This window comes from Elaeis guineensis, chromosome 6 (assembly GCF_000442705.2).
Source record: "Elaeis guineensis isolate ETL-2024a chromosome 6, EG11, whole genome shotgun sequence".
In the NCBI taxonomy this organism is placed as follows: Eukaryota; Viridiplantae; Streptophyta; class Magnoliopsida; order Arecales; family Arecaceae; genus Elaeis; species Elaeis guineensis.
The window spans coordinates 17,158,364-17,184,731 of record NC_025998.2 but is presented as its reverse complement, the minus strand read 5'-3'; the positions used below and the strand labels follow the sequence as shown (position 1 = coordinate 17,184,731).

Below are 26,368 nucleotides of genomic sequence, written 5' to 3'. Positions count from 1 at the left end.
TTTAAATTATTTTAATATCTAAATTATATTTATATTTATTTAAAATAAATATAGATATTATTTTTTTATTTAAATAATATGTATATCTATTTTTATATCCATCAAATAAAATAAATATGGATGTTAATATGCTGGTTTCCGGTTTTCGCACAATCACCCGCCTTCTGGCTTCCGTGTCCACTTGTAGTCGGAGAAACCGACAAAATCCCGATATATCCGACACACAAGATCAATTCACGTAATTTCTCACCAAACCGGTGGCATTTGCCAACCCCGCCCATATCGCAGCTACGTGAAAAGAGCCAAAGAGCCACACATGCTCCACCTCTCCCACCCCAAGAATCCCCCAAGCCCTAATTCCACCCCTCTTCTCCACCCGAAGCTTCCCTCCAAAACCGAACACTAACCCTAATCTTCTCTTTCTTCCCTCCGCATTCTCTTCCGAGATGGCGGGCGAGCAGTGAACTCCTCCCAGTGCTCACCCCACTGCGTACTCCTGCCGTTGGAGCAATGTCCCTGGACGGCGCCGTGGGGAGGAGGGACGACCCGCCAGCGGGCAACGGGAGTGGAAATGGGGCGGTGTCAGCGGCGCTGCCGACCGGCCGGCCAACTTACGGTGGCCGGCCAACTTACGGCGACCGGCGTCTCCGGCTGAACCCGAACACGGAGCACAAGCCGGAGCGGTACGACGACTTGGAGACGGAGTTCGATGCGTCCCTCTTCAGCTCGCTGGAGAGGCACCTCCCCTCGAGCATGCTCGAGGCGCCGCGCGACTCCAAGGTCCAGTTCATGAAGGAGATCATCGCCAGGTACTTGTCCGATGGGGAGCGAACTAGGGTGAGCCGTCTCTCTCTTTTGCTCTCTCTCTCTCTTTCTCTCTGTAGCTTCCTAGATTAGGGTTTCGGGAATTAGGGTTACCGTTCTGTGCTTATGTTTTTTCTATTTCGAATTGAATTGAATGGTAAATGACGGAAATGCCCTTGTCCACTTGGTATGCCCTATCACCAACCAATCGAGCTGGGAAGCCTGTCCTGTGGTAGCCGGCACCAGAAGTTGCTGGGAATTATCTTCCGCACCGAATAGCAATCCATCTGCCTGTCGGGATACCCATCTGATCGTTGGCTGTAGTGCTCATGGTTGATCGATTTGCTCATGATCTTTTACTAGATAAGCTTATTGTGGGATGGATTGGGGAGCAGTATCAGTCGTTGGAAGATATCTGATTTGGAAGGAACTCCAAGAGCATTTTGATGTGTGGAAAAATCGCCACGTTTGGTTGATTGATATTCAAATCTATGGGTGGATGAATTGTTATCTATAGTTGATAGATGGGTTGTGGTGAATCGAAGGATCAATTGATTTGATCTGTCCCAGAGGAGCATCTGGGATCATTTCCTAGTTAGCAACATCTCACTATATTCATAAATGTACTTTGTCTTGATTTGTTGCACATGTTGGCTGTACTATAATAAACAATGGTTGGATGTAAAACTTGGGTGTCTGGGAGATTAGATATGCATCTCATCCAAGATTGGTGTGGTCGCTCAAACATGGACTTCAGGTTAAGATTCAGTGAATTCTGATGCCACATTGTTTGATTGTTGCAGTTTGCATACTTGTACTAATTAGTAGGAACTAATTTGAAGAAAGGAGAGCAAAGAAGTGCAAGTGGCAAGAGTCTGGAAGCCACCTACAAGTATTCAAAAGTAGCTCTATGTTCTTCACTTTGTAATGTTATAATAGTTATAAAAGGACTTTTTGAACTGGCTTATGATGATTGTTAAATGCTTTATACACATCAAGATTGAAAAGTTTCTCTAGATCAGCTTAACTTAACACATTCTGAACTAGAAGATGTTCTCTGAGACGGGACTTTGGATCATTTTAGGCCACAATCATGGTTATTTTTGCCTCTTGAAACATTCTTCAGCTTTGCCATGTATTGCATCTAAGATATGTAAAATAATTATAGAATGATGACTAATGCATCTATTAATCTATTTATGTATTTTCTTAATTGCTTCGTACCATTTAAATATTTGCCTCAAGCTTCTTCTTGGATAGATAGCTGGACCTCTTATATACAGATGTAGAAAAATATAAGTTACTTTAATGGAATGATAATAATCATCTTCCAAAAAAAAAAAAAAAAACTATATGAATTCACATGCACTAGTTCAAAGGAATCTACTCTCCTAGTTGCTGACATGTCCTAGACATGCTTAAGTGAGTCTACGATGCATCATTTGCTAATAATGATCAAATTATCGAACTTGTCTAAGCCACAAACCCTTCAAGCAGCCAGAGGCTTGCAAAATCTATCTTTAGTATATGTCATGGAGTCAGTGGTTCTGTGCTACTTCAAAGACCTTATGTCATGATTTAAGGATCATCTATAGTAGTTCTTGTGTTTATGTCGATTAAGCACTGATAAGGTACACATTTCATACTATATCCCTGTTCAGCACCGACCATATGATAAAGTCATAAAGCACTCTTGATGACATGCGATTGGAAGAAATTAAGTTTTTGGATTAGACTACTTATAATGGTCCCTTAGGAAAGTAGATATTGTTGTTTTACTAATTCCAGAGATGTCTGATGGTTGTCGATAAATTGGTTAAATGTACTGGCACTTTTTAGATCTAATTGACATACTGTTGTGATTCAACATTATACTATGATTAGATAAACGGAACCAAAGGCAAGGAACTCAGAAGAGACTAGGCAGGATTGCTGGAGTGAAGATAATTATCAAACCGACACCAAATCAAATAATCAACTTTTGGTGGAGTAAATTTCATATATGCGTATGTCAACCATGTGCCTACTTGTATTACCTGCAACAGCATTTTCCTGTGTGTCTTTACATGTATGTACAATCTATATCATGTGACTATGTCGCATATGATGTCTTGTATTGTACAATGTCATTTAGACCGGTACTTAATTCTTTGTTTTTTCTCCATGTAAAGAGGTGGTGAGATGTAGTAGGTCTATCTGGTTTGGTATAGTTGAGACTATATTTGTGATAACACTTGTAAAGTCTTGCATAGAGAGGTTGGTGAATTGCAACTGATACAAGTTGATAAGATTTTATCAAGATGAGTCTAACTTCTAGATTAGTATTAGCATGAAGAAATCATATTGATAAGGTTTTCTGCATATAGCCCAACGACCTTTTCCTTTCCAAAAGAGGGTGGGGTGGGAGTTTTGTTCTAAAATGTAAAGAGACTTTCTTGGTGCAGCTTTTATGATGCAATTTCTAGAATTAATGAGTAAAACAAGGATGATAAAGCTGGAGATGTAGCAAAGATGGAAAATGAATGCATTATAAAATTCATCATTAATATATTGAGTAATAGTGAAGCGGCTTATTTTGTTATTAGGAGCCTGAGCATTCCTTGATGAACGTAAAAGATTAACTTGTGTAGGTATCTCTAGTTGGAAGCTATTTGCTAGTGACAAAAGTAGAAAACACTCCTTACAAATACATCGGAATTATGTTTAGTCTTAAACACCTTGCTTGTGATTTGTGAATATGAGCTATTTTTGGCAGATTTAGAGCATGTTTTGGTGTCTCACTTTGGGTTAGTTATGTGCAATGTTTTTATAGGCAGTAACCTTGGGCATAGGCGATTGCTTGGGCCACATACACCACATATAGGCAATACCGGTCTCAAGCTTGGAAGGAAAAGGGACATTGGGTTGATGTTTGATCGTAGAAAGCATACCATTGTCCAAATAGTGGACTGGATAAAATTCAATATTTTTGGATGTAAGGGCATGGCTTTCCTTGTTTTGATTAACGCTAGGGGCGCATTTGATTTGCAATTAGAATTGGAATCGGAATTAGATCGGATTGGAATAGGAATCAAAATGGCTAAATTTCCTAGAGCATTTGGTTTGTGGCTGGAATCAGAATTGGAATTGGAATTGGATTTGAATATTAGGAGAGAGCAGGAATTGAATTTTTGGGGATTGAGAATGTGGGAGAGTAGGAATTGAATTTTGGGAGATTGGGGCATTCTCATTCCCTTCTAGAATTGGAATGGGAATGGGACTTCCCTCCAACCAAATGGCTGGAATGGGAGTCATTGATTCCCATTCCCATTCTAGAGTCTAACTCCCCCAAACCAAACATGTCTTAGAAGTATTGGTGCATGAGGACCGACAAAACTGACCTTAGATAGCTGGGACAAGTCTTGATGATAAGGGTTCATACATATGTGTGCTTGATGAGCATCAAAGCTAGCCCAAATAAGAATGCTTGGCAAATAAAGATAATAAAGCTGAACCTGAACAAGTGGGACAAGGCTGGATGGCGATCATTATGGTTATCATATGTGTATGTGCATGTATACATGCATATGCATATGCACGTATGTGTATGTATATATAATAAACATATGCTTGTAAATAGGCATACATATGTAGATGTAGCAATATATAAAGTTTATTTCTGTAATTTTTTTTAGCATATATCACATACCAATGATTAGATTACAAAAAGAAATCAAATTGTATTTGAAAAAGAATACAAAAGAATCCTAAATGAAGGGTCAAAAATATGACCCATGAAGGTCTTTCAGTCAGAACCCCAAACTGCAGCTCCAATCTCCAACAACTTGGATGATCAAGTAGCATCAGCAATCTATACCATTGGAGCTGAAACAGCACTGATATTTTATACATCAGTTATTTTTAATTGTTAATGAGTGCTCATGCAACGTGTCAGCTCACATGCCTTGAGCCATGTTAAGATGCTAGTGTTTGAAAGATCTGATGATATATAAAGTGATTTAACAAACAACAATTTTCTAAGAAGAAGTTTGGTCTATGAACTTGTTGCCCAGGTGTCCACATAGTCAATATGGTGGTCACTGGCATATTTGATAACTATGATAATGCAACTAATTATGGGGTGGGAAGACACATGATATGCATGAAGATCTGATATGAAAGATTATGCCACATGTGGTACTCTACTATGAAATAAGTTGAAACGTAAATTTTAACTGGAAGCAAAGACTCTAACAGGATTCTGAGAATGGTAAGATACTACATGAGTCACCAACTTATCAGTTTCAAACAAATAGATTTAACAGTCTTTTTTGTTAGAAGCAAGGAATCTGATGGGATCATGAGGAGCGTGAGATATTTACAGCTGAGTAACTAAATAACAGCTGATCAGTTCAATGAGAAAAGTACGATCGGTACATTTTCTGGTAAACTTTAGGTTGAAAGTATTTTTTTCTTGCATTCGTTGTTAGGGGAATATTTGTTTGTGTTGTACTTCTGACATTTTCTTGATATGGATATGCTACATTATACAATCCTGTTCTTTAAGCAGCTTATGTCTAAAGATTTTCTGGGGGGTAAGGTTTATCTCCTCTCTCACCTACTTTATTACATTTGAGTTTATTTATGGATCATCTTTGTAGTACTATTTTATCATAATGAAAAAAAAAGAAGAAATGCTAAAACTATCTTACCATCATTTATTTTTTTGGGTTATTTCATTTATCATATGAATGCAAAAATAATCAAATCAAGTCAAAAAATCATCATTGACTTATTCATGTGCAATTCTGTGTTGGCAAATACACATAAAGCCATGAGAAATGACAGGCATGGTAACAATGAAAACTCAGTGTGGGAATGTTAAGATGTTATTTCCCATGAAGGAGGAATTGGTAAGTCAAGGAGGTCTATACCTTTATGACTATGATTTTGGTGAGAACATATACATCCATGGGACATGGCATGGATGTTAGATATTGGAACTCAATGCTCTGAGTTGGTTCTTTCCAAGCTGGCAACAGCAGCAAGCCAAGGAGTTACTTTTGTTCTCACAGTGTAAGCTTCAAATATAAATTATTCTACTCCAACAGATTTTTTATAACCTAATAAGGGTACAAAAATTGAGGAATAAAAATTTGAAATGTATCATTTTTTATGATTGATTTGCATGATGGTAGCTTTGGTTCCTTAACTTGATAGATGCATCAATAATCTCAGAAAAGTGCAAAGTCTTAATGTCAGTGATGCCAGGTTAGAAAAATACATCAAATACAAATTTTCCCTTGTTCCCAACTGACTGATAGGGAGTTTTTGATGCTTAAACTATCTGTATGTTTTAAATTGCTGAGCATGTTAGATGACTTCATTCTTTTAGATTCTTGACTTCTATTGTCAATTTCTGATCATATTTTTTTGGTTAAGTCATTTTCCAGCTCAACTGGTAATAATAGCTTCTTACTGTATCAGGTTCAGAGGCACAAAGAATACAGGCAGAAGATAATGTCAGCGTATCAGGTCCGTCTTCTGAATGTATTTTATGCTTGATTTTTATGGTTTTTGATTTTTAGATATAGTTTCTTCTAATGTTGTTGTTGCATTTGTTTGATCAACTTAGTATGTTGTTTTTTGCTTCTTGTCCCCAAAGAAAACCTTTTTAGCTTAATATAATTTTGGAAATCTAGTTATTTGTCTCTCTCTCTCTCTCCCTCTCTCTCTCACACACACACACATATAGGGGCAGACTTGGGTAAAGTCGATTGGATTTGGGTTCAGATCCGATCTGGTCAAAATTGGACAATGGAGGTCCTACATCGATGATCCAAGCCGTTGGATATGGTCTACTATCTCAAAATTACTTGCACACCAAAAATTATATGATTTGAAGATCCCTAGCCTATGCATCAAATGATTAAAAAATACGTCTAATACAATTTTATTTAGGTTGTCCAATTTTTAATCACTTGATGCATAGGCTAGAGGTCTCTAAATTATATGATGTTTTATTTGCAAGTAGTTTTTAGATAGTAGATCACATTCAACGGCTTGGATCATTGATATAGGACCTCGAATATGGAGTTTTGATCTGACCGGATCTGAGTTCAAATCCGATCAACCTAATTCTAACCTGGCTCTCTCTCTCTACACACACACACACACGCCCCTACCAGTGCGTGCATGTGCGCGAGCGTGCTTGTGTGTTGCCATGTGTATGTGTGCGGGCATGCGTGTTCTGTATTTCCTTTGATTCTGTTCTCGAAGCAAGTTTATAGCAACCAATAGTTTGCTCATCATAATATATGATATATTAAATTCTGACCAATTCTCATAATATTGACAGCTTCATTGGTTTCTTGTTTAATGTGACCATAGTATTTTTTTTTTTTTTGGTGAATGACAAGTAGGAACTTGATTTTTTATTCACTTATTATTTTTTTTGTATATCAAGAGATTGTGATATGAATTGAAGGGCTGGAAAATATGATGGTTCTGGATCTTTTGTGTTTAAAGCACCTCACAATACATGAAGATGGTTATGCTCTTTTGGCATGAAGCTGTGGGATTTTTTGTAAACATCTGGGTTATAAATTCTTTGTTTTCTTGAACTATTGATTCATATCTATGTAGTTTCTGATTATTCTTAAAATACATTCTTATAATCACAGTCTTCCATCCATGCTGCATTTCCTGTCTTGAGCTGCATCAAACTTCCATATTTAGTCAATTAGATTGAGGCTCACAACTTGGCGGGTTATCCATATTGCTCAAGGATAATGAACTTATTATTTAGTATTATAATGATTGAAATTTTATAATACTAGTAATCAGGTTCATGGAATTTAGGGAAAATGATAAAAATATGATTACAAATTAAAATATTACAACTAAAACAAAAAAAAGAAATGAAAATAAACAAATATGTAAAATTGAAAGAAAATAAGAAACTAAGTTTGTACATTGAATTTAAAAATGTAATTCAAAGTGACAAGTATCCACGCTCATTTCTGGAGGGATAGTATAGATTAATAGGAGATGGGATGATGTATTGGTTAGAGAGATATTAAATAATTTTAATACTTTAAGGATCAAAGGGGAGAGTGGTGTGAATTGTAGAGCGGAAGAGAGGGAATTATATGTATACATGTTTTGTGTGTTTCCTGATTTAGGAAAGATCAAGGGGGGGGAATATTGTGTGTTATAGAGAGGATGAGAGGGGAGTTATATGTATATGTACATGTATATGCATGTGTGTGCATGCACAGAGAGAGAGAGAGAGAGAGAAGGAGGAGGAGGGCTAATTTAGGAAAGAGTGAGGATGATAGTGTGGATTAAGAGGGTCTTCCATCAAAACAGAAACTAGAATTTGGTACAGTTTTGGAACTGTCGATTGAATGGCAGAATTCTTGCCAAAATTGCAACGTAAGTAATATTCTTGCATTATAATTGCCAAAGGTATAGTGGTGAGTTGGACTAAAAATAAAAGAGAGAGAATAAATTAAATGGAAATAATTGCCCTAATTGAATTTTATAACTGCCAAAGAGGTTGGCCATCTTGGGATGAAAAGTAGAAGCAGGTTCTCAGCACAAGAGAAAAATCCCTTTTATAATATGGTTATAGATTATGTTACTTTATTAAACCATAACCATCAAACTTTACACAATTTTTTGGGGGCTGTGCTTGTAAATCCTTCTCTGACATTTGTTATAAAGCTACAACCATTGCCTCTCTAGGGTTTTTAGAGTTCATGGCAGCCTTCATCGAAATTGTTGTTGACCTTGTTTGAATAGTTTGAAACTTTGGAGTCTTGATCCTGCTTCTGCTAACTTTTCCATAAGCTTCCACCCTGATTTTCAGTTGAGCATCTTTTCTTGCTATCTTATTTTATCAAGATTAAACTCGGTTCAATAAAAACTATATCCTTTATTTTATTTTTCTGATTCTTGAATACCTGTATTATGTGATTTTGTGAACTTGAATGATGAAATGAGTAAAGCTTTGTTATTTTTCAATGAATGATTTTTTTTTAATGGAAAATGCTATCCAGGTGCTTCCAATTCCTAATTGTATAGAGCATGGTTTGGAAAACTGGACCGAACCGCCTGATTCAGGTTGTCACAAACCATAACGGTGTGGAACTGGGTCGGTTCGGCCCTGGTTTTTGGCATCCGACAAGAAAAAAAATTTAGGAACTGCCTGATTCAGCCCTGAATCGGACGATTTCAGATGGAATCGGGAGGTACGCCACAATACTGAGTTGAACCGCTCGGTTCGGTGGCGTTTTTAAGCCCCTGAGACAGAGAAGAAGTCTATTGACTTCTTCTCTGTTTCTTAATCTCTCTCTCTTTCTTACTCCTAACACTAAGAGTGGCAGGAAGACTCCAGAAAAATATGGATTAAAGCTTAAAGGTGTATTTCTTTTTCCTATCTCTCTTTCCTCTCTTTTCTTCTTTTTTTTTGAAAAATTTATGAAAAATAGAAAAAGAAGGAAAAATCATGTCAATTTTTTTTTTGATATGATTTAGTATATATTGTAGATCTATGGATGATCTACACAATGACACTAAAATCATTAATTTTCGTTAAGTATATAATTTTTTAAATTTTAAAAATATTTTTTAAATAAAAAATTATTAAAAAATAACTGTAAAATCAGATATTGTTTAGAGACTTGCAAACTATTTTCGACATAAATTTGGTGCCCATTTATTTAAGTTTTGATGCATCTTGCACATAGTAGTTTAGGCTTAAATTTGGAAAAAGCAGCATTTCATGCATGTCCACTGTCTAAAAAAATTATATGTAGTATTCATGATAAGATTCTACATGGATCTAAGATCAAATTATTTTTTCATAATTTTTTAAAATTTTTTAATATATTTTATTTGGGGTTTAAAACATTCAATTTGGGCTTTAAAACATTAATTAATGCCATGAAATATCAATTTGGGCTTTAAAATATTCAATAATCTATAAAAATTTGATTGGACACTCCCCCCCAAAAAAAAAACTAAAAAAAATTATCGTATCGGTGTGACCGGCACGCCTGCCGTGCCATGTGTCGGTATGGTACCAAACCGGCCGATGACTGGTATGGTTACCGGTACTTGTTTTAAAAACCTTGGTATAGAGTTTGCTTTTTTGTGCTTGCAGTTACTCTTCATTTAGGGATCTTCCTCTTCGTTTCCCAACCATATAACAAACTCAAACTGGTCTCCTTACTAGGGCCTCCTTAAATATGAGGTTCATATGCTGGTGCTTGATTTACCACTTTTTTTTCAATTGCTACAAATCTAAAACCTGCCACAATTCCTTAAAGTATTATGCTTAACTACATTTTTTCTAGTCTTTCAAGTTTCGACACATTCATCATACTGAAGCACACCACCAGGCTACAATCCATTAGATGTATTTGTCCATCTCTTTTTAATATTTAACATATGCAAGCAAACAAATGATTATCATATTTTGAAATTGGGACCTAGTTGGGGCCTTATTTTCATTCCTATTATTACTAGAATTGCATTTGATTTACTTTGTTCTAGTTCTGCTAATTTTTAAGTCCTTATTCACCTCTATAGTTTTGATTTGATATTCCATTCTATCATTATGTCATCAACTAGCATGATATCATTTTATATAATTTATACTGCACTATCACTTCTTGAAAATTCATACTGTATTCATTTTGTGAGAGATGGTCTAATGCTAACCACAAATGTCACTTCATGTCCTCAGCAATTTATAGGTTTCCTCTAAGTGCATCTTGCTTCCGTAATGCCCACTAAAATACCTTGTTTGTCACTCTATCTAATGCTATCGCCCAATTGATATAGAAAATGATAGAATGCATCTTCCTGCAAAATCTTCCCAACATTTTCCAAATTGTGATTTTGGGTTACTTGGGATTAAGGTTTCAGTATCTATAGTTTTAAGATTTTTTCTTTTTTGAATCAAAAACATGTTTCTGTTTTTCTTTAGTCTCTATATTAAATGGATAACCCATTTATAGTGGCTTTAGGAGTTGGATTAAATTGAAATCATCCTAGTTGAGCACATTTTTGAAGGAGAGATGGTTTAGCTGGTTTGGCAAGGACAGTGATCATACCACAACCATGCTGCATCGTCTACACCAGCATTGGCTTTATGATTATGTTATGCCATTTCTTTTTACTGTGCCATATATGCCATATATCATAATGCTTTTGTTGATATTCTTCATAGAAGCATAAACTGGGTTTCATCTACTTATCATTTTGACCATACGTGGTTGTCTGAAACTGAGTATGCAGGACAAAGATTGAAAAAAATTATGAAACTCAGGAATAACTTTGGTGATGAATATATAAAAGGAAATGTTGGTGAGCTCAACAGAGTTCCCATTAATGTACGGTTCCACACAATTGCTTATATTTGTACCACGTACAGTAGCTTCCCTTGTAGTGTCTATAAAAAACTTGGGGAATATAGAATGACAATGAATTACTGAATTTCTGGTAATAAAGGTGCTACTTTGACAGCTGTATTATATGTGATGGCCTGGTTAAGCAAATTATTTTTCCATTGGAATGTGATAGATGCTGTCAAGATACAACTTCTTACATCACTTTGATGATGATATGAATGGTTGCATTGTTTATGAGTTAAGAAGTGATGTTGGCCTCCCGTAAATTCTATCCACATCATGCCTGAAAAATTCGGTGTTTTTTCTTGCTTCTTCTACCTTAACAGCCTCTCCATAATGAGCTATACAACATGCATCCTGCAACTTTCTTTGTGCCGTCATTTGTCCAAGCAATCAATGAAAACACAGAGGAGAGTTTCAGAAGCATAATGTCAGAACCCTCTCCTGGAGTTTATACATTTGCTATGCTTCAGCCAACTTTCTGTGGGTTGCTACTAGATGAGGTACTTCCCCTTTTTTGTTGTAGTATCATGAAATGAGCAAATGCGTTTCTATTAAAAATCCTCTGCAGCACTTGTATGCTTAACTTGAACTTTTTATTCATGTCATGTTGATTTATTAGGTTGAAAATTTTGAAAGGTGGGTCAATGCAGTTAAGTTCAAGATAATGAGACCAAATACAATGAATAAGTATGGTGCTGTTCTTGATGATTTTGGCCTGGAAGCTACACTTAACAAGCTTATGGAAGAATTCATATGCCCATATCTAAAGGTGATGAATATATTTGCCCTTTACTTTTTTCCTATTACAAGCTGTTAGTGATCAACTTGTCATAACTTTTATTTTTTATTTTTTAAAAAATGGAAACCTTTTTTTTCTTGGGGTAGCAGTATTTTTCCCTGAGGTTGGTGGATCAACACTGGACTCGCATCATGGTTTTGTGGTTGAGTATGGAAAAGACAAGGATGTTGAGTTAGGTGAGTTAACATAAACACATCTATTAAGTATAAGTTTAGTTATTCTTTTCTGGTGCATATTCTTTTATGTTAAGTTGAATATCCTAGTTAATCTCTGGGGCTTTGACTTCGACACCTCTTTGTTCGTGATCGCTTAGAGCCCCTCTTCCATCAATAGGTACTCCCAAGGTGCCGACCACAGCCTAACATGGCATTTCCTGCAGGAACATCCACAATAGATCCTATGCGCTCAACAAGATCTCCTTCTTTAATTACTATCACTACCAAAGACAACAATATTTACATTCTCATTCTGAAGATTCAATGTTATTCCTTTCACACCACTGGCAAATTCCACCATTTCGGCAACTTGAATCTCGTTCAATTGATAAACACGTGCAACCCCATCTCCAACTGAGACCAGTTGACTGATCTCATCCGCTTGAAAATTAAATGAAGGCTGTACAGTTTTCTATATTGTTAGATGTAACATATATGGCTTGTGCAGGGTGATAAGTTTCTTATATGCTAGTGGTAAGGAATGATATTTGTATCTGTCTTTCTTGCTTATCCACAATTGTCTTCCTTGGATTACTTAGTGTGTTCGTACGTTATATTTGGGATCACCCAGGAAATACAGCATCCCAGATTATCTTTCCTGAATTTAGAAAGAAGCAACGCTATTTTTTTTATTTTCTTCGCCTGCTACTTACAATCCCATTTTTATCTGGTCTCTCTCTCCTTGATTGTTTTAGATGTTAGAAATGCTTATCGTTCAGTGAGACATGTGAAGATATAATATTTATTGGTATGGATTTTGTTCTTTGAATTTATTTGACTTGTAAGAAGGGTTGAGAATAAATATGTGCTTACAATGATGTAAACAAGGAAATTTAGAATATCAGGAAAGCAAATACTACTTCATTTATTGATTTGCATTGATGTAGACGCCACTGATAATTAGAGTGACAAGAAGATGTTGGAGATGGTCAAGAGAATGCCTATTGTTCTTGAAGGATTCATAGATAAATCTGGACACAACAGATAATAATTTATAATTGAGGAGTACTCAATTTGGGCTGCTAAGAAAGGACAGAGGAAGATGACCGGAGGAAATGCTAAAAATCTTCATATTAAAAAGCTAACCATAATAAAGGTTATGAGTCATGTTCATTGGTTAGGAGCTCAGTGATTTTGTTGGGAAAGGATTCATATCAACAAAAGAGATTGTATGAAGGGGTGAGGGGTTGACATCAGGGTTTCTTGAGCTGGTACTAAATGCCTTACTAGCCAGGAATTGGGTTAACATGGTACTAACATGCAATACGGACGCATGGTATGTACGTATTGCTGTGGTACCGGCTCTGGATTTTAACCTTTTATTTTGTTTTCCCATTTTTCTAGTTTTTAAAGTTATTCTGAGGTCTGGAAACTTGGAATTAGGTTTTTAATGTTTTATTCATTATATGGTGCAAAAATTTTTCTTTTATATTAATCTTGAGGTATTGTATGCTTTGTGCAAAATTATTAGATTAAAATAGATACTAACTTAAGACTTATATCAAATAAATTTAAATTTCATAATACATACTTCTGGTCTCTTGTGTCTATGATGCACATAGTTGTCGGGATCTTGTTCATAATCTGGTCTTGGGACTTGACTTCAACCTAGAGGCTATGTCCACCTCTCTTTTGGTAATCACTCTAGCTCGGAAAGCTATATGATACTGATTCTCTGTTTGATACTGAGCTGGCCATCCAATCTCAAGGAAGATAGAGGTAGCAAGTTGTGATCCATCTTTGGCTAAGAAGGCTATGGAGGGTGGTTGCCACTCATATATACAAGTCTCAGAAAGGGGTACAATATGGGTAATATGCTGACTATGGAGAATAACTGGTACATGATGATTTGGACTATTTGTCAAATCTCGAGAGGATCTAGGGTTCCTACTCCTATGACATTGTTGGGACCATTCAACCGACCTCCGACTCCGACTCTACATCGGCCTTATGAACACAATACTCCGACTAATAATCAGTTAACCGACCGACAGTCGGCTATTATCAACCAACAACGGACAACCACGACGATGCAGTTAATATCCGATTGACGACCATCGACATATCAGAGTCATCGCCCGATGATCATTCGGGTCTTCACAACTACCGACCTACTATTATTACGACATATAGTCGGCTTATCTTCCACGATCACATAAGGCCGGAATGTGCGGAACCTACATATCTAGCCGTTATAAACGGTTATTGACTCGTATCACGATTATTAGTGGGCATAAACAACTCATTAACTCATGATTATGGTCCGATAATTTAGCGGCACAAAAAGCGGGACCACGTGCTCGACGGTTACATCAGAATCACCTATAAAAGAAAGATAATTGAACAATATTGGTAAGACAATTCTGGGCTAAGACTGTTATTTCAAAATTCTCATCTGCTGTTCACCACTCTCCACTGACTTAGGCATCGGAGGGTCCTCACCGGACACAATTTCGGTCTGTGAGGATTTTATTTTGCAGGTGCTCTTCACCGGCGATAGACGACAGGAGATTGGCCGTAATAGATTGGCGTGCCAGAAAGGAGATGAAAATACAAACAACCATACCAAAAATCAAAGCTCAACACTCGACAGGTTCAGCAAGGCAGTCTTCTCATCGGAAAGATGTTTCTCTCCCACCTCTAGTGGCAGAGTCCAGTTCTTTGCATTCTGTGGTTACAATAGGTGCACAAATTGCTGCACTCATGCAGTAAATGAAAGTATTAACGGAAGCGGTTCAGAGCCTCTAATAGCAACAAACACAGCAGCAACAGCCGTCGGTGGAGGAGTTAGTGGCTCATTCCGTGCCATTTAGGCACAGCCATCATCCTCCACGGTGCTCACCTTTCTCTTCTTCAGAGCGGCGACCATCTCGGCATTCTCATCGAGACGGGTAACCACATTCTCGGCACTCCCATTGTGCCGCCCATCATTTGCGGTGCTCTCTCTTCTTCTCGTGCACATAGTATCAGGAAGGAAAAACGTCGTGGACGCCTTCTGCTTCTCCCTTTCAAGCTTTTCAAGGGGTTCTATCCCTGGAGTTTCTCAGCAACGGCGATTTGACGACTACGAATGCAAGTTCAAAGAGATTAACCGTCAGCTTGTCCGACTTCAGGTGGAAGGTCGGAAGTCCTTCAATGACTACGACTTTCACACTGTCCAGTCTCTCTCTCGGTGCATCTTGGATGAATTGATTTTCTCTCGATTCAAGATGCCGTAGATAGAGTCATACGATGGCTCCACCGATCTGATCGATCACTTGGAGGCTATAAGGTTCTCATGATTGATTCAGGGAGCAACCGACGCTCTCTTATGCATCGATTTTCCGACAACTATTCGGAAGGCTGCTCGAGCCTGGTATTTTGGCTCCAATCGGGAGCATCAACTCCTTCGAGCAGCTTGAGCATTCTTTCGTGGCCACTTCATCACTATTCGAAGATCACCACGAATATCAGGCAGTCTCTTCTCTATCAAGTAGGGTGAGATAGAGACGTTGAGAGACTTTGTGGCTCGATTTAATGCAGCCACACTTGAGGTCAGGGACCTCAATGCAGATATGGCCATATCGGCCATAAAGAGGTATGAGGGGATTAAGATTCACCTACTCTCTAGACAAGATTCTCTCAGACCTATGCTGAACTTCTGGAGCGCACGTACAAGTATAGTCGTGCGGATGAAGCTGCTTCTGACCGACGCCAGACAGACGAAAAAGGTCAGAAAAAGAAGCAGAAGAAAATTGAAGCTCCGATCGAATCAAATAGGCCGACTATCAATAAACGAGCTTCACCTCGACGACGGAGTCCGAAGTCAAACAGCTACGGCAAGTATGACTCATATACTCTTCTTTCTGTTCTCTGTGCACAGATCCTGATGGAGATCGAAGGAGAGGAGTATTTACGACATCCTCCGCCAATGAAAGCGTCATCGAGGAGCCGTGACAGGAAGTACTATTGGTTCTATTGTGATCACAGTCACGATACCGAACAGTGCATCCAGCTCAAGGATGAGATAGAGGTCCTGATTCGACGAGACTATCTCGAAAAGTTTCGACGTGATCGTCCGATTCAATCTCCCACTGACTAACAATTTCGGCTGCAAGCTGAGGAGACACTCAATAATCGACCAATGGTGGGAGTATCAACATGATCTCCGGACGACAGAAGAACTGGAGGGCAACTTCCGAAGAAGAGTCAGAGAAGAAACGACGACTCGACAATGTAATTACTCTTTCGGAAGATGTTCGGAGAATACAAACTCCTTATGATGATGCTGTCATTGTCTCGGCAATGATAGCAAATTATGATGTAAAAAAAATTTTAGTGGATAATGGAAGCTCAACAGATATTCTGTTTTACTCGTCTTTCTTCCGAATGCGACTACCGACTGATCGACTCAGGAGAGTCTTGACGTCATTAGTCGGTTTCACTGGGGATGCAGTTGCCATGGAAAGAAAAATCACTCCCATTAACTGTCGGAACAGATCCACGAAAGAGTATTGTTCTCTTAACATTTACGGTTGTCCAAGATCTCTCGGCTTATAATGCCATACTCGAAGACCTGGTTTTAATGCTCTGAGAGCAATAGTCTCGACATATCATCTGCTAGTCCGATTTTTGATAAAAAATGGAGTCGAAGAAATGCATGGAGATCAACTTGTCCGACGCTGCTTCCTGATTTTCACACAGAATAATCAACCTAAAGACTCTTTGTCCGTTGATAAATTGGATCAAAGAGAAAATGAAGAAAGGGATGAACCGGCCGAGCAATTAGTTCCATCCCATTAAAAGAAGAAGATCATGAGAAGATTGTTCAAATTGGATCGCAGTTGCTTGATCCGGAGCGGCAACAACTAATAAGTCTACTAAGAGTAAATGTCGATATTTTTGCTTGATCGGTTACTGACATGCTAGGCATTTCTTCGGAGGTAATAACTCATCGGCTAAATATTGATTCAAAGATTAAGCATGTGAGACAAAAGAAAAGATCTTTTGCTCTTGAAAGGCAGAAGGTTATGGACGAAGAAGTGACAAGCTCATTGCGGCTAATTTCATTAGAGAAGCAAATTATTTCGATTGACTCGCCATTGTAGTAATGGTGAGAAAAGCCAATGGAAAGTAGAAAATCTGCATCGGCTACATAAATCTAAACGAAGTCTGTCCGAAGGACAGTTTTTCTTTGTCAAAAATTGATCAATTAGTTGATGCGACTTCGGGGTACCGATTTTTAAGCTTCATGGACGCCTTTGCAGGCTACAACCAGATTCGGATGGCATCCGAAGATGAGGAGCACACAGCCTTCGTAACAGATAAGGACATCTACTGTTATAAAGTAATGCTGTTTGATTAAAAAAATGCCAGAGCAACTTACCAACGTCTAGTCAACAAGATATTCAAGGCGCAAATTGGGTGAAATATGGAAGTCTATGTAGATGATATGCTGGTGAAAAGTTCTCAAACTACTGATCATATTCGGGATCTGGAAGAAGCCTTCAGTACACTTCGATGACATCAAATGAAGTTGAATCCGATAAGTATGCGTTCGGGATAACTTCTGAAAAATTTCTGAGATTTCTTGTGTTACAACGAGAAATCGAGGTCAATCCCGAGAAAATAAAAGCTAACATCAATATGAAGCATCCTAGTTTCAAGAAAGAGATACAACAGCTTAATGGAAGGATCGCCGCACTCAGCCAATTCATCTCAAGATCAACAGAAAGATGTTTGTCTTTTTTCAAAACCTTGAGATAAGCAAAAGACTTCTTATGGTCAGACGAGTGCCGACAGTCCTTTGAAAGTCTAAAAAGATATTTGGCGTCTCCATCATTGTTTACAAAATCAAAAGTCGGAGAAACTTTGTATATCTACTTGGCGACTTCTACGGAGGCAGTTAGTTTGGTACTTGTTCAGGAGGATGAAAATCGAATTCAACGATCAATCTACTATACTAGCAAGGTGCTTCACAATGTCGAAGTAAGATATTCAAGAGTGGAGAATATCTACGTTCTAATCATATCATCACCATGACTTCGTCCATATTTTCAAGCACATCCTATTGTCGTCTTGACAGATCAGCCGTTGAAGATAATTTTATACCGACTTGATACTTCAGATCGAATGGCAAAGTGGACAATAAAACTCAGCGAGTTTGATATTCAATATTGCCCACATCCATCGATGAAGGCATAAATTTTGGCCGACTTCGTTGTCGAGTGTACAATATTTGATAATAATCTTGAGGATGAATTCAACGACAAAATAAAGCAAGCTACAACTCCTGAACCCGACTTAACGTTGGCATGGGTGCTACATATTGATGGAGCATTTAATGCACAAGACAGTGCAGCTGGTCTCATCCTCACCAATTCCAAAGGGGTTGTAACTGAATATGTCTTTCGATTCAATTTCAAAGCTTCAAATAATCAAGCCGGATATGAAGCACTCCTAGCCGGTTTAAAAATCGTCAAGGACCTTGATATTGACAGCTCGAAGGTCTTCACCGACTCAGAGTTGATTGCTGGACAAGTTAAGGATGAGTTTGAAGCCCGAGACCCTGTTATGATGAAGTATCTTCAGAAGGTGAAAGATCTTACATCCACTTTAAAGTATTTTGAGATCTTTCACATTTCTAGGACAGAAAATGCTCGAGCCGACGCACTCTTGCTATTCGCAACCACTTCTTTCAACTCGCTGGATTGGACATTCGTCGAATGCCTTGAACAGTCGAGTATTGATAAAGTCGAAGAAATGCTACAAATCAATGATGAACTAAGCTGGGTGGACTCGATCATCTAATACTTGACTGATGGAACTCTACCAGTAGATCCTTAGAAGCTAAACGACTCAGATAGATGGCTTCACAATATATTTTGATGAATAATCAACTATATAAGAGATCGTTCTCTCTTTCCTTACTGAAGTGTTGGGACCGACAGATGTCGACTATGCACTCAGAGAAGTTCACGAAGAGATTTATGGAAATCACTTGGGGGGCAAATCTTTAGCTTACAAAGTCTTACGATAAGGATATTATTGACCCACCATGAAGAAAGGTGCAGCTGAACTTGTCCGACGGTGTGAACCATGTCAGAAATATGCAAATATACCACCAATCGATCAGTCAGTTGGCATCAATTGTTGCACCATGGTCTTTGCGCAATGAAAAATTGACATACTTAGTTTTTCCCTCCGACATCTGGTCAGAGAAAGTTCATAGTGGTCGTCATTGATTATTTCACCAAATGGGTGAAAACTGAATCTCTGTCACAAATTACTGAAAGTAAGATGGAAGATTTCATTCAGAAATCATTATATGCAGATTCGGTCTACCACATATAATTATCACTGACAATGGTTGACAATTCGACAATCAGAACTTCAAAGAGTTCTGTGCGAAATTTCATATTACGCACAAACTCACATCAGTCGGCCATCTACAATTCAACAGTGAAGTGGAAGTGACAAACCGAACGATCCTACATGGACTCAAAATCATACTGAATGAAGCTAAAAGTCTCTGGGTAGAAAAATATATCCGATCTTATGGGCATATCGAACAAATCGTATACTAATGGAGAAATCGTCATTTAACCTGGCATATGGAACATAAGCGATGATCCTACTTGAGATCGGACTACCATCAATAATACAATGAGCTGAGCAATTCAAAATGTCGGAGAGCCGATCTAGACTTACTTTCAGAAGTTCGACAGCAAGCTTAAGTTCGGATGGTAGCATATCGGCAAAGAGTATCCCGGTACTATAATGCAAAAGTTAAGCCGAAGGCCTTCCGTCCAGGAGATCTGGTCCTAAGGAAGGCAGAAGTCTCAAAACCTCTGGATCAAGAAAAATTATCTCCAAATTTGGAAGGATCTTACAGAATAATTGAGACACTTAGATCGGATGCATATTGGCTGGAAACTCTTGAGGGAACATCTATTCCTCGAACGTGGAATGCTGACAACTTAAAGATGTATTATCAATAAAGTTGTTCATAGTACAGTGCTCAAAATGAAACATTAAATTTCAGAATCACAAAAATTTTAGCCGACTACAAAATGATGTTAGACCGATGAATGGACGGTCAATTCCTATCAACTATATTTCGATTTTTCACGTAAAAACTGACACATCGGCTATATCTCGGCTTTCACTGTAAAAGCCAACATACCGACTGTATCTTGGTACCAACTATATCTCGACTTTTCACTGTAAAAATCGATTGAACAATTATTTATGCCGACTTAGTTTTGACTAAGCGGAATATTATGTCAATACGACCCAAGTCGAATTGAAATTATACCGACTTGACTACGGTCAGTCGAAGGATATTCGGCTTGCCACGTTTATCAAATAACTAGGCATATTGACTTGACTACGGTCAGTCGATGGATGTTTGATTTATCATCCTTTATCCTAATACTTAAAAGGTAAAGTATGTCAATTGGTATTCGACTAACGAACAATTCTACAATTATTACTGAACGTTCGATTCGTTGATCGATATTCGGTAATCAAAATACGATTTAATGACATTGTAGATGCACAGAAAAGAAAGACTTGGCACTTAGAAATTTTTTTTTCATTCATTGAAAGGAAAGTTACAAAATTGGACTAAAGTCCGATTACAAAATTTTTGATTACAAAAGAAAAACAAAAATGCTACACCGATCACCAGTCGTTGTCTTCATCTCCTTGCTCCGACGCAGCATCGATGACTGGAACAGCTTCTGGTGCAGTCGGTGCGTCGTCTTCGGTGCAGTCCCTTCTTCAGTAGCGTCATCTCCCGAGCTAGGAGGAATAATGCTGCTCAAGTCCAGATCCGGGTATAACTTCTCGATCGCATCTTGATGTTCTTGTACCCGACACAATAAGAAACATATCCACCTTCGAGAATTTCTTCCTTAAACTCTTCAGAATTTTTGAAGTTCTCGATGGCCAGACTCAGGGCTTCTTTTGTCGACTTTGCTTCAGCTCTCGTGGAGGCCGACTTAGCATCGGCCAGTGCCAGTCTTTCCATGCCTTCCACGTTTGGCTTCAAGTTCATCCATGCATCCATCCCTCTCTCGCCGAAGTTGATGGATGGAGTGCTTTTTGCTCTTGATCCGCAACTCAAGAGACAGGATATTCTGACGAGCTGACTCAAGTTCGGCTCTGGAAGACTGTAGGTCGGCCGTCATTTGGGAGATCTGCTCCTGAAGTTCCTTCTCCCGTTCAGTCGCCGTCTGAAGTTGTTCGATGACAGTATTCTTTTCAGCGGTGACGGTCGCCACCTTATCCATCCACGATCGACGAAAGTCGGTAATCTTTCGATAGCTGCTTTCAAGATCGTGCATGTCATGCGCCCACTGAAAGCAGAAGATGAATCAAATCAGAAATATATATATATATATGTGTATATGTATATGTTGGAGAACTTACCCAGAGTATTATCAGGTAAAAGGAAGAAAATATTTCAGCAACAGTTTTATTCTTCCTGTTCTCTCGATCAGTCGGTAGAAGGGTAGCTTCGATGAGCCGTCTGGCCAATGTCGGATTGGCCAAGACAGACTCACCCTCGAAGATTCGGATGTCGACGAGAGTCGGAAGGCCTGCAGACGACCCGTCATCAGCTGAAGTTGCTGGCGCCTTTCCTCGACTTTCAGTCGGCAGTCCCGCGCTAAAAAATGCTGGAAAGTCAGAGCTTGACTGCGCTCGAGACCGTTCCCCGGAGGAACGGCTGGTGCAGTCGCTGACTGTTCTGGTTCAACCGCGACTTCCATCCTGTTCCGAACCTCAGCTGATGGAGCCGTCGATGGTTCTACTGCAGCTCCATTATTTCTTGTCGTCCCATCTTCAGCTCCATTGTTTCTTGCCAACGTCAAAACTGGCTCGGGAATTGACTCCGACGGAATGTCGGATTCTTTCGCTGGTGCGGACGGAGTGGCGACCTGACTCTTCTTCGGCGGTTGAGAAGGGCCAATTTCGAATGCTGCCTTCTGGTAGTGTGCGGACGAATGTCGGCAGACGACACTCGTGTCCTCGACTGCATGACTGCAATCAGAACAAAAAATCAGTATAGTTTAGAAACAAACAAAAATAAAAAGTAAACAGCCGACTATGTTATACCTAAAGAAGTGACCGAACTAAGTCCGGTATCATAGAGAGCTTGTTCGGTTATCAGCTTTCGCTGCAGTGGAACTGTCATGTTTTCAGTCGGATGAAGTGTTTCCGATCATTGGCCTCCACCCGACTGTTCTTGTTGGGGCCAGTCCTTGGGTCGCCCCAGCATGAAGGAAAGCCCCAGAGAGAAGAAGAAACGAAGAAAAAATGGTTCTTCTATCCATGAATGGATGATGGAAGATCGATGATAAAAGAAAGATCTTTTCTCGGATTGAACAACCACCAACCCTTGACCTTCGGATGAGGACGAAGGACGAAGAAAGATCGAAAAAGGAAAGGACGAGGAACAGTCGGTATAAGATGATACAATAAAGCAAAGCTAATGATCAGTCGGATAGACTTTGGAGCCAGCTAAGTAGGGCAAAGGCCGTAGTAATCAAGAAGATTTCGGATGAACTCCGAAATCGAAAATCGAAGACCGATCCGAATGTCCTCGACATAAATTGCGACCTGACCCGGAGGAAGAGAATTTATCCAACCGTCTGAGTCAGGAGCATACAACTGATACTGCTTCGGGATATGGTACTGTTTTGGAGCCGTTCAACGTTGGACTCGGATAAGGAAGAAGCTTTATTTTCGGACCCAAAGGAAGTCGTCGGCTGGATTTTCCGACCGATTATCTCGAGAAGTTTTTCTACTAGCCATGGAAAACTAGAGAAGAGAAGAAAATCTTAAAACAAAAACCCTAAGGGGAGAAGGACCCAAGGATAAAGACAAGAAAACTTGACATGAAGCTAAAGAGGGGTGAAGAACAACACTCGGAGCTCCTAGTACTGGGGCAGCCTTCCAGCAGTATCTTCTGCTGCAGAGGATGGTGACAAATGCAAAGTAAAAGTCTGACTGAAAGCGACTCCATATTTATAGGATCCCTCAATGGTCCGGATGAAATCGGTCAAATCTGAATTTCATCAGATAACGATACGTGACAACATCTAGACCGACCATTGGTCGGACGGTTCGACGTATCTGCTCCTGATCGTGCCACTTCACTGTTATCCGCGTGAATAACTCAAGCCAATGATGTTTTGATACGTGGTCAAAATCTACTAGTCAGAATCAAATCGTCCGACGTCGAATTATTTTTCTAAAACGATGACTCAATAATGATTTCATAGCTATCGAAATAGTAAAACAGCCAGAGATTTCTCGTATTTCAAAAACTCATTAATATCAGCAGCCGAGTCGGGGTCCGAGACGACATGTGACGACTCCCTTCATCCAACGTGATAAACCACGTGATGATATACACATTAGACCACCTTGGAGTCGGGAGTGGGGGGCAACTGTTGGGATCATTCAACCGACTCCCGACTCCGACTCTATATCGGCCTTATGAACACAATACTTCGATTAATAATCAGTTAATCGACCGACAGTCGGTTATTATCAACTAACAACGGACAACCACGACGATTCAGTTAATATTCGACTGATGACTATCGGCATATCAGAGTCATCGTCCGATGATCATTCGGATCTTTACGACTACCGACCTACTACTATTACCAACATATAGTCGGATTATCTTCTCACGATCACATAAGGCCGGAATGTGCGGAACCTACATATCTAGTAGTTATAAACGGTTATCGACTCGTATCACGGTCATTGTGGGCATAAACAATCCATTACCTCCATGATTATGGTCCGATAATTTAGCGCAATAGAAAGCAGGACCACATGCTCGACGAATACATCAGAATCATTTATAAAAGGAAGGTAATTGAACAGTATTGGTAAGACAATTCTGGGCTGAAACTCTGCCATTTCAAAATTCTCATCTGCTGTTTACCACTCCCCGCTGACTTAGGTATCGGAGGATCTCCGTCGGACACAATTTCAGTCTGTGAGGATTTTGTTTTGTAGGTGCTCTTCACCGGCGACAGGCGACGGGATTGGCCGCAACAGCATCATTAGTTGTATTGGTGCCACATCTTGAACCATCATAGGAGCACCCTATATGCTATCTATCATCATGTGCTTTGTCTTGTGCATGGTCTGTATCTTGCATGGTATGAATGCAATGAGACTCATTGATGAATCAACTTACACCATATGTTGTGAGTCATGTGCACCCCTGTCATGTCTGTTCCTACCACCTTGGCCACCAGATACATCATAGCTTGAACTGTCATTTTTATTATTACTCATATCATGAGATGATTTAGACAATTAATTGTCCAAGGGCTCAGTAGTCTTGGAATCTGAGTGAACTGGCTCCTCATGTATCCTTTCTATGGATTTGCAATCGCCGTTCCTTTCTTTTTTGTGTTTGAGTGGATGCTTGAGGAACTACCTTCTTTTCTTGCCAACCCAACTTGACCCACTTTGTTTGGTGGCTCGACTAGGCCCACCACCTTGACTGGCCTTACTTCCCTGATTGGCTTGTGTACCATGGTAACCTCTCATTAGCATCTCCTTATCATATCTCTAGCTTGAGTTCTTAGAGTTGTTAGTTGTGTGATGATCCTAGCCAGCTTCCTTCTAACCTTTGTGGTTGCTATGTCATCGAATGCCTTAGCATTGCATGTACCTCTTTGCCTGCTGCTTTGAATTCATCCTAGCTTGTTTTGCTAGGACATTGGTTATTTGAGTTGGTGATCCTCGCCCATCAAACTCTAGTTGGCTCTACATCCTTCGTCATATTCAAAGTCATTGTACAATGGATGATCATATTTTAGTACTTTCTCTATAATGCACTTCAATATTGAGCCTTGTATTGCAGTGCTCATATATTAGATCACTTAATTGCTTGGTAATGTCTTTGTTTGCTATGTAGCAATGAGCAAATTGATCAGTTGCACTCATAGCCATTGGAGACCGTCTACAAGAGGATCCAAATATCTATCCTCCTAAGGTATTGAATGCCCCATCAAAATGGAGTCACCATTCAGCTACAAATGCAATCATGGACATTCCATGCCAGACACCATTTATCATAAAGCATTAGTTAAATTAGGTGTCTAAGAATAGTTGGATTCGTATCTAGATTGCTTGCCATAGGTGCCTTCTTAGCAAAGCTATAGAAGCTCTCTCTAAATGCTGTAGTTTGTGAAACATATGCCATTTATTGCATTATTTTGCATGTTTGTGAAACCTAAGTATTATTCTCTATGGTGGTATCCCATTAAATTCATCTTGCCTTATCTATGCATTGAGCATCATTGGTGGCATTGGTCTCCATCTTATAACTTACATTGCATAGCATGGTTAAAAGTTTTTCATCCAAGCCTATTCCTAGGACTTCATATTGAAACTTTGGATTAAGATAGGAAGTTTCCAAGACATGTATTTGATTTATTTAGCAAACAAAAGCTTGCACAATGTACTCAATGACTTATATTTACAATATTTACAAGAGCATTCAGGTAGGCAAGGTTTAATTTTGATTACTTGCTAGATGCAACCCCTTCCCTATCTAGGTATTCCACCATTCCTCATGGATGCTGATATAATCACTGGGATGCCTTGGATCAGCTTCTTTGATCTCGATTTATGGTCAAGGGAGCACATGCAGGGATAACGCCATCCACAACCCATAGCACTAGATATAGTGTTGTGAGTATCCTAACTAGTTCTTCAGTCCATTTCTAGAATTAAGTGCCTGTCACTAAGGGTGGCAATTTATGACCCGATTTGTCAACTCAACCTGCGAACGATATGCTTTAAGTAGGTTTGAGTTTGATGTAAACAGGTTTGGTTCATAAATTGATCAACCCATCGAGACCTATTTATTAAATGGATTGGGTTTAGGTTTAGACCTTAGACTTGTTTAACCCATTGTGATCTATTAAATAATTGGGTTGGGTCATAACTTGACCCATTTAATTTGTATAAAACATCTTAACATGTTTTTGACATGTTTAACCAACCTATTTAACCTGTTTGACGCATCTAACTCATTTAATTATTTAACCCAATTTGACTTATTTAATAAATGGGCTATGTGGATTGGCTCAGGTTATCTATTTAATAAATAGATTGGATTCAGA

General features: G+C 38.9%; 1 protein-coding gene across 1 annotated transcript in view; it reads left to right on the top strand.

The window, feature by feature from the left end:
- The first annotated feature begins 269 nt into the window (after positions 1-269).
- LOC105047074 (2-oxoglutarate and iron-dependent oxygenase domain-containing protein CP2) overlaps positions 270-26,368 on the top strand; it is a 39,930-nt gene continuing 13,831 nt past the window's right edge. The window contains 6 exon segments of the mRNA XM_010925866.4: positions 270-837; positions 6,271-6,318; positions 11,531-11,707; positions 11,827-11,959; positions 11,962-11,976; positions 12,096-12,182. Of these exon segments, the coding sequence (XP_010924168.2) occupies positions 511-837; positions 6,271-6,318; positions 11,531-11,707; positions 11,827-11,959; positions 11,962-11,976; positions 12,096-12,182 (787 nt within the window). The 5' untranslated portion in view covers positions 270-510.